We start from the raw sequence: 8,290 nt of genomic DNA on the forward strand, positions 1-8,290 counted from the left end.
ACTCACAGTAATTGGGGAGACTGCCATCACCCCAAGACTTATGATTCGTTTAGGGATAACAACTGGCTCATGTTTCCCTTTAAACTGAGGTCCCTCCTGGGGTGCTCTACCTTTCTCTTAGCTTTCCTACCACCAGACCACCCGGTGGTTCCCTTTCCCTCCCCACTGTTCACATTCCTCTAGGGGTTCTATTCGATTAGGGGGTCAGGTAGTTTGACTGGGGCAGGGAATGGTCAGCTTTGCATCTCTGGAACTTGCCCAGGTAACTGGCTGATCCAGGCTAAAGAAGACTAAATCTGGGGCCTCTCTACTCTGCCCTTGGACCCAGATGTCTACAACAGAGTTCTTTGTGCTCAAGCAAATTGGTCAAAATAGGGAAGCAGCTAAGCCAGACCAAGGAGCCGCTAGGAGCCTTCTCACTCTGGCCAGGGGACTGGGGTGTGTCCTAGGCTCGATGACCTACCTCAGTATCTCCTTAGGATCACCACTCTCCCACCCCAATGCCTTCTGTGTGGCAATCAGCTTCCTGGCATGAATGGTGGGCCTGGAAGAGGCCTGTGCCCTTGCCCCAGCTTAGTACCAAATAGACCCAGGTGATCAGGCTTGCCTGCAATGTCTATTTGTTTTTAAATCTCTTGAAATAACTTTATTAACGCTGGATATTCCATAGTTTCGAGGGGAGAGGGGTCTTGGAGAGAGGTTTGACCAAAAAAAAGGAGGAAGAGAAAGAGAGAGAGAGAGAGAGGGAAAATAAAGAAAGAAAGAGAAGAGAAGAAAGAAAAAGAAAAGAAAGAAGGGAAAAGAAGAGAAAGAAGAGAAAAGAAAAGAAAAGAAAAGAAAAGAAAAGAAAAGAAAAGAAAAGAAAAGGAAAAACTTCCAATGGCCCATCCCAGTAGCAGCATGGAGGCAAAATAGATTTGCTATATTCCAGCTGCAGTGTGATGGGGAAGCTGCCTCTCAGCTCACCCCAGCTTGGAGGTGGAAGAAAAGTTCAATGGACACCTGAATTGGACCAATTGCAGAGGAAGACTGGGGGGGGGGGCATCGGGTTGTGGGGGCTGCCCGCAGAAGCGGGGCAGACTGTGGAGTTTTGTGGGCCCCTTGCTGGTCAAATGTGAGCCAAGAGGTCTGAGTTCTGGTTTGGATTCTTCCTCCACCTTGGACAAGGGAGTTGACCTTGAACAAATCACCATTCTGTCCTCCAAATGATCTGGCAGCTTTAAAGCCATCTCAGGCCCAGCATTCTAGCTCTAACTGATGTGGTCTGTCTATCCTTTTCTCCAGACACTACAGACCTGCTGGGTCCCCCTACTCCATCCCAAGGAGGGGTGGTTTATACTGGAATTGCCTGTAGGCTCCAAGCCAGGCTCTAAGCAGCCACCTTGTGAGTACCACCTGCGGCTAGATTGATCCAGTCCCCGCACCACTGTCTTCTTCACTCAACTCTGCTTACATTTGAACTGCAGAAAGCTAGTGCACACACTCACCATGCCCTGACTCCCGGTGGGGAAGCCATCTACCAGACAGGCCTAACAGATTCTATGGCTGCCTAGGCTCTCAGGCCACACTCAGGGTCAAAGATGGAGTATCCAGCAGCAGCAGTCAGTGCTAGTTACGGAGACCTCTGAATGGGTGGAACCTGTAAGCCCCTGCACCATCTCTGCAGTAAGGTGGCTCTGAGGTTGCAGCACTTCTCCCTAAAGTTCCAGTCCCCCATCTCCACCTGCTGCCACCTGCAGGGCCCCGGGGCTCAGGTTCTGGTCGGAGAACTCGCACCTTAACGATCACATCGTCCCAGCAAGCCAAGCGGCCTTTACAAACTGTAGTAAACATTTTATTTACAAGTTTGTGGCGACCTAAGTGCATCGTGTCTTTGCGCCATGACCCCCAGTGTGGGGAGGACTGTTTAGCCCAGCACTTCGCAGTGTGAGCTGCTTGTATCCGGGCAAGAGTGTTCGGCTGGCGCTGGGAGCCGAAGGCCAGGGGCACTCAGACTCCCCCGGGCTCCATGTGGTGTGGACTGCGCCGGCCAGGGCAGCGAGGGGCGAGGTGGGACCGTAGGGATCGAAGCTATGCTGCTGCGTCTCCGGTCCTGGCTCCTCTGCCACCGTAAAGTGGGCACAAAATCCAGCCCACACGGGAAGCTGGGAGACTGCACGCACGGCCCCGCATCGCCTCCGACCTTGTTCAGTCTATAGACCGCCGAGCGATGCCTGGGCGGGCTCGGGGCTTTTGGGGGCGCTGCCGAGGGCGGGCTGGGGCGCGGGGTGCAGCTCTGACGCGCTACCGACGCTGCCGTGGCTGCCGGCGCTTCCGGCGCTGGTGCTGCTGCTACTGAGGCCGTTGAAGCTAAAACTGCCGCTGCCGCTGCTCCCCCCACTCCCACCGCTGCTGGCGGCCAGCAGGGCGCCCGGGGCCGAGGCCTTGATGACCGTTGTTTGGTGCAGAGACCGCTCGGCCCCTTCAGTCCGCTCTGTGTCGCTGGGGGCCATGTCCAGAGACTCGGAGTCGCTGCTCTCGCTCTCGGCCTCGCCCTCCGAGCGGCTGGGGCTCTGCTCCTCCTGCTCGCCGTCAGCAGCCGGGGCTCCGCCCGATGGCTTCTCACCCGCCTCCTTGTCTTTGTCCTTCTGAGCCTGGGCCTCCTTGGAGTGCCGCCACTTCATCCGCCGGTTCTGGAACCACACCTTCACCTGCGCACCGTCAGGAGACAGGGAGGGACATGGAGGTGAAATGCAGGCTCGTTCCAATCCAAACCGCGTGCATCCCATTCGGGAGCCACTCCGAAGACGGGCAAGCACCGCTAATCATCCCCTGCACCTCCGCCATAGGCCAGGTACGGCGCCAGGGGCAGGGACTGTGAAGCAGCCAGGAGAAGCAACGAGATCGCCAGGGATCCTGGCCTAGGGAATCCACTAGAAATGTTTCTCCATATGTGGCCCTCTGATCTCCAGCCTGAAGTGACTTGGAGGCTTGTTGAAAGGGCAGATCCCTGCTCCTTGCCTTTCAACTATGGAGATTTTTTTTTTACACTTATATCGATGCTTCTTAACCCCACATGTGTCAGGATCCCCATACGAATCTGATTAAAATTATAGACCCCTGGCCCAGAAAAGTGCACATGTATCCAAGGTTTCGCACAAAATTTCAAGGGTTTGGCGAACGAACATTAAAAATTCCTGCTAAATTGGCCCCCTCCTCTACTGCCACTATCGAAGACAATTCCCTGCAAAAACAGTTCTTTTTAATGAAGAACCGTGGGAAACAGAGGGGAAAGGGGGTTCAAAGAGTTAACCCCAGGAGAGTGAGGGCACCAAAGAACCTTCTATAAAAGAGCATTTCCTTGGCATGTGTGTACTCAGAAGCTGATAAGGACCCTGCCCCAGCCCAGGATAAACTAATCCTTCTGTGGTCTCCGAAAATACTGGAATCAAACCTGTGCGAAGTGGAGGAAGGGGGTAGGGATGGGGCGGAGAATCTATATAAATATATAATCCCCTGGGGGACGCAATGCGTTCACACAAGTTCCAGCTTCCCTTTTAAAAATAACATCCACAGCTGGTGGAAAACGGCTGGGCTCTTCCAGTGTGTGTGCTGGGGAGGGGAGTTGTGTAATGGAGGACAGAAGTAGGGGAGCACAAGGGAGCTACGAAAAAGTGCCTGCCTTTGGCTTCTGCCTTGCTTAGAATCTTCAGCACCCAGGGAGCCAGGGCCACTGCTGTGCGGTGTGGAAGAACAGTGACCCTTCTATTTCAAAAACTTTTCTTTAAAAAAAAAAATTCAGTTCTTGAATTTGAGAAAAGAAAAAAACCTTGAATTCAGGAACAATAGATTTGCTATTGTGGGGGAAAAAAAACTCAAGTAGGCAGAACCTACTGAAATGCTCTTGAGTGTTCTAAGAAAGCCATTTTTTCTTTCTCTTCCTCACTCCTCCCCGCCCCCCATTACGTCCTTAGAAAATTGGACTGACTGTGGCCACTCCAAGTGGACTTCTCGCCCTACTGGGGCTAAGTAATTCCGTTTGAAATGATGTTTTCACTTCCTCACAACTGGGGATTTCACAATCCAGCAGCAGCAGCAGGAGGAGGAGGGAGGACAGGGGGAAGAAAAACCCCAACAATCTCTTGACTTTGGATTTTTATCTCTTCCGAAATAAACTGCCTCCTACAGCAAATTGCGCTACAGTTGAGTATATAATTATTATCTCTCTCGGCCTATTTGCCTTCTCTGCAAAAGGCTTTTGCTTGTTGGCCAAAATAAACACACAGCGCTTGTTGACAGACATCTTTGGGGATGGGCTATTCTTTCCATCCTTCTCCCCCACCCCTTCCTCTCTCCTGTCTCAAGTTCAGAAGCCCACAAAGTCTCTGAAATTCAAGATCTCTAGCTTCCACCACAAAAGGAGAGTTAGCGGGTGGAGGGGACCTTGCGGGTAAGCGGTGGACTGCTGCCGGCCAGGCAGCTGTGCGTTGGCCGGAGCTGGCTTACCTGTGCATCGGTGAGACCCAGCATTGCTGCCAGCTGCTTTCGGTCTGGCTTGGTCACATACTTCTGAATCTCAAACCTCTTCTCCAGGCCTTTCCTCTGCAGGTTGGAAAAGACCGCCCGAGACCACGAGCGCTTCCTCTTGTACGTCTGTGGCATGGTGTCCTTCGTGAGCACAGCATAGGGACCTGACACCAGACAGGAGACAGAGCAAGAGAGAGAGGAGAGCTGTTAGTGCTCTGTGTACGGCTTGCAAGTCTGGGGCTCATCATGATGCTTAAAATTGTTTTGTGTTAACAGTCGCCTCTACCCCCATTCAGAAAGCCCTTCATGCAGACACCGAGTGGCCTCTCTAAGGAGGAAATTTACAGTTCTTAAGCCAATAGGCGGAAGGCCTAAAGCGAGTATGGAGTGGAGAAGCCCGGTGGATTAATTCCAAAGGGAAAACATAAACCTAATGCGTGGCCTTCAGGCATTCCAAGTGTAGGCGAAAAGTCGCCCGGGTCTGAAGGATATGAAGATGACAACCTCGATTCTCTACCGTGTGTGTGTGTGTGTGTGTGTGTGTGTGTGTGTGTGTGTGCGCGTGTGCGTGTGCGTGTGTCTGTGTGTGTGTGTCTGTGTGCGCGCACGCGCAACGGAGCCCAATCGCATAGGTGCCCACGCACTCAGACGGAACTTTTCCAGGCAAAAATGTTTGAGGTCATTGCAAAATATGTGTATGTTAATCAGCAACAACTCTTGCTTTATTTTCAAACCACTTTCTCCAGCGAAAAGACTAGGGAAAGCCCCCTCCCACCGTCCCCCATACACTCTCCTGGTTCCCCAGGCCCCCCACTCCTCTCCCCTGGGAGTTGATCAAAGAGTGAGCTGGCTCACTGAGAAATCTTTCGCTTTCTCTCTGGACGTGGTAGCCTCCCACACCAACACGGGGATTGCTACACCGCGGTGGCTATGCGAGACGCCAGTCCTGAGTGTCCTGTCAGTTGACCTGCCCATTAGGCTGTAGTTCCAGAGGGTTTCCATACCTGGAAATGTATCTTGAAACTGATGCTGAACTGAATTTCTCGGGTTCGAGCTTAAGGGACTCAGGATGGCAGAAGCCTCATTAATGGGATCTAGAGATGCGAAGAACTGGCCGGTGGAGGGCTGGAGGCCGGGGAGGTGCACCCCTGCAGGCCGCCCGCCGGTTAGCAGCGACGTGAGATCTGGGAACGAGGGAAGAGCTGTTATACCTGGATCAAACCCATACTCTCTCCGAGATTTGTTTCTCCCCTCTCCCTTCCCTTCCAGTTCGGTTTTCCTGGAGCCAAGTCCTGAGAGACCCCTGTCTCAGTGCTGAAACCCCTCTCTCCTGACAGCGGCCAAGGGGCTGTGCACGCAATGTTCCTCTGTGTGCCCCGCAGGTCCACGTCCACGCACGTAGCAAGGAAGGGCTTTACCTAAAAAAGGCCTAAACGAAGTCACTTTCAGGTGCTTTCCAAGAATTCCACAGACCTAACTCGTCCTCCCAAAGGAGCCCTCACTCTGCTCTCTCCTCTGGGAGTTAGAATCCATACTGTTCATCGACATTCCTTGGGTGAAATTTTATTAGAAATCAGATCAATGAAAGCAAAAGTGTTCCCCAAAAGGGCTTTCCCTGCCAGATAATATAGTTCTCTCCCTAGATATGTGATTAAAGAGACAGATGATAGTCATTTTACAAATATTGACACCATTTTTATGAATATTGATTCTGCAACGCGTGTTTTTAAAGCATTCTTGGATCCCTCTTTTTTTTTAATGTAGAGCAAAGTGACTTTAAAACCTAATGTTTCATAGTCCCCTTACAATTCAGTTTCTTCTCCCTCGTATTACCGATTTATCCTTAATTGAAAAAACATTCAAAGGCGGCCCAAAGGCCCAGGAATCAGAGAGTGCGTCAGTGCCCCTGTCAGAGGCCTGCAGCCTCTCGCCCAAGACCTACCTCTCAGAGTGTTGCCTTCCTTGACTTTTGGGTCAAATTCTGCAGACAAAATGCGGTCAATTCCAAATTTGAGGTCCTTGCTGGAGGGGGCCGGGGCGGAGCCGTTATGGTGGGGATTCGGGACCACCCGTGCCCCGGAGGCCGGGGGCTGCAAGGCCCCAGGCCTGGGTGGAGGCGGAGGCTGTTGCTGCTGCGGTTGTTGCTGCTGCTGTTGTTGCTGTGGGTGATGGTGGTGGTAGGCGGCTGAGAGCGGAGACAGCCGCTGCGGGAAGCCAGCTGGTACTTCGGAGGGCGCCACCACTGGGGTGGGTCGAAGCGGAGATCTGGCGGCAGCTTGGAAAGAGGCGTGCGGGTGAGCCGAACCCAAGTGAGCGGTGAGCGCGGCGGCCGAGGCCCCCGCCAGACCCTCCGGGGCCGCCCCTGGCTCCCCTACGCCGGCGTGCAGGATGTCCGCGATGCAAAAGGAGGGTTTCTTGACGGCGGCGGGGTCCAGGGGGAAGGAACAGCCGCCCGGGCCGGCGGACGAGCAGTAGGCGGCCGACCAGAGGCTGAAGTTGGACGCGTAGAAGGGAGCCAGCCCAGCGGCGAACATCCTGGCGGGGTGCGCCCAGCGGCCGCCGCGGCCTGGCCGGGCCGGGTGGGTGGGTGGGTGGGCGGGGAGGGGCGCGCTAAGTCCAGGAGGAGGAGGCAGCCCAGCCCAGGACGACCCGCTTACTCTTCTCCGTCGGAACCGAAGAGAGGCCAGGGAGCCGTAGCGCCACCGAAGGAGGAGGCGAGGGCCGGATCCCGGCTGATCACAGCCTCGGCCCCTGGCCTCACTTTAAAGGCGGCGCGGCGCCCTCGTTCCCCGCGGGCTGGAGGCGAGCGAGGGGCGCTGGAGCGGCGAGGCGGGCGGGGGCCGGGGCTCCGCACACGCCAGGGAAGCCGGGGAGACAGGGGCCGGGCACCCAAAGAAACACCCAAACAGCTAAGCCCTAAGAGCTAAATTTAAAACAACAACAATAATAATCCGTTAGTTAAAAAAAAAAGTAATAAGAGGAAAAAAAAAAAAAAACTCCTCTCTAAAAACTCCCAAAGTTTTGGCAGGAGCTTTCGAGTCAGACCCAGGGTAGGACCTCGATCCGAGCGCCCATTGGCTATCCTACTGACCAATGGGAGCGGGAAGTGGTGGGGAACTGGGAAACGGGGCGTGGCCCGCCCCCTCGGCCACGCCCAGGCCACGCGAAACTGTTTGCTGGTGCCGCGTGGGCTGAGCTGGGTTGCGCGGGTCCCTCTCCGAAGTGTAGGTGTCGGACTGCCGCCCCAGGGAGTTCTAACCTCCCATTAACTTCTCCGAACCGGCACCAGGCGTGGACAGTTGGTCACAGCACTCCTGGAGCGCTCGCCTAGGGAAGCTAGTGCTCCCGCATATTATCGCGGGTGCAAGGCCCGCCTCCTGGAACACTGGCGGCCCCCTAGGTTTCCCTCCTCTTTACTTAACTCCGGCCCGATTTTTCTCTACTCGGCCTTTATCCCCAGAATCGGTGTCTTCTACAAAGCCCCATTTTTCGTGGGTCCCCGCCCCTACGCTGCCCAGCCCGGAGCTCTCGCGCGGAATGCTACGGCACTGAGTCCCCGCCCAAGTCAGCACTGGGTCCGTGTCCCTGCCTCGGAGATCCTCAGGGAAGAGAGGAGGGGCAGTTGCAAATTAGCTTTATTCCGAGCTGTCACACATTGACAACTTGAACGAGTAACTTTTCAAACAAAGTAAGATGGATGTCTCCCTTGGACGCAGCCAAACCGTCACCCGAGCCTCGGAGACAACAAAACAGGCCGCCGTCCGAAACCCGGGAGAGCCATACG

General features: G+C 54.6%; 1 protein-coding gene across 1 annotated transcript; it reads right to left on the reverse strand.

Moving 5' to 3' along the window:
• Positions 1-1,812: 1,812 nt before the first annotated feature.
• Positions 1,813-7,534, reverse strand: HLX (H2.0 like homeobox). The gene is made up of 4 exons (XM_032466648.1): positions 6,449-7,534; positions 5,511-5,690; positions 4,486-4,670; positions 1,813-2,690 (listed from the first exon to the last, which is right to left on the reverse strand). The coding sequence occupies exons 1-4, from the start codon at positions 7,038-7,040 to the stop codon at positions 2,193-2,195; spliced, it is 1,455 nt and encodes a 484-aa protein (XP_032322539.1). The 5' UTR covers positions 7,041-7,534; the 3' UTR covers positions 1,813-2,192.
• Between the last annotated feature and the right edge of the window lie 756 nt (positions 7,535-8,290).

This window comes from Camelus ferus, chromosome 23 (genome assembly GCF_009834535.1).
Source record: "Camelus ferus isolate YT-003-E chromosome 23, BCGSAC_Cfer_1.0, whole genome shotgun sequence".
In the NCBI taxonomy this organism is placed as follows: domain Eukaryota; kingdom Metazoa; phylum Chordata; class Mammalia; order Artiodactyla; family Camelidae; genus Camelus; species Camelus ferus.

Bases quoted from the DNA above. Each gene is read 5' to 3' on its own strand.
- HLX (XM_032466648.1), bottom strand. From the start codon at position 7,040: ATGTTCGCCGCTGGGCTGGCTCCCTTCTACGCGTCCAACTTCAGCCTC. The intron at 5,691-6,448 runs GTAGGTCTTGGG...CCTCGTTCCCAG, and splicing joins GGAAGGCAACACTCTGAGAG to ATCTCACGTCGCTGCTAACC. The intron at 4,671-5,510 runs GTATGGAAACCC...GTCTGGTGTCAG, and splicing joins GTTTCAAGATACATTTCCAG to GTCCCTATGCTGTGCTCACG.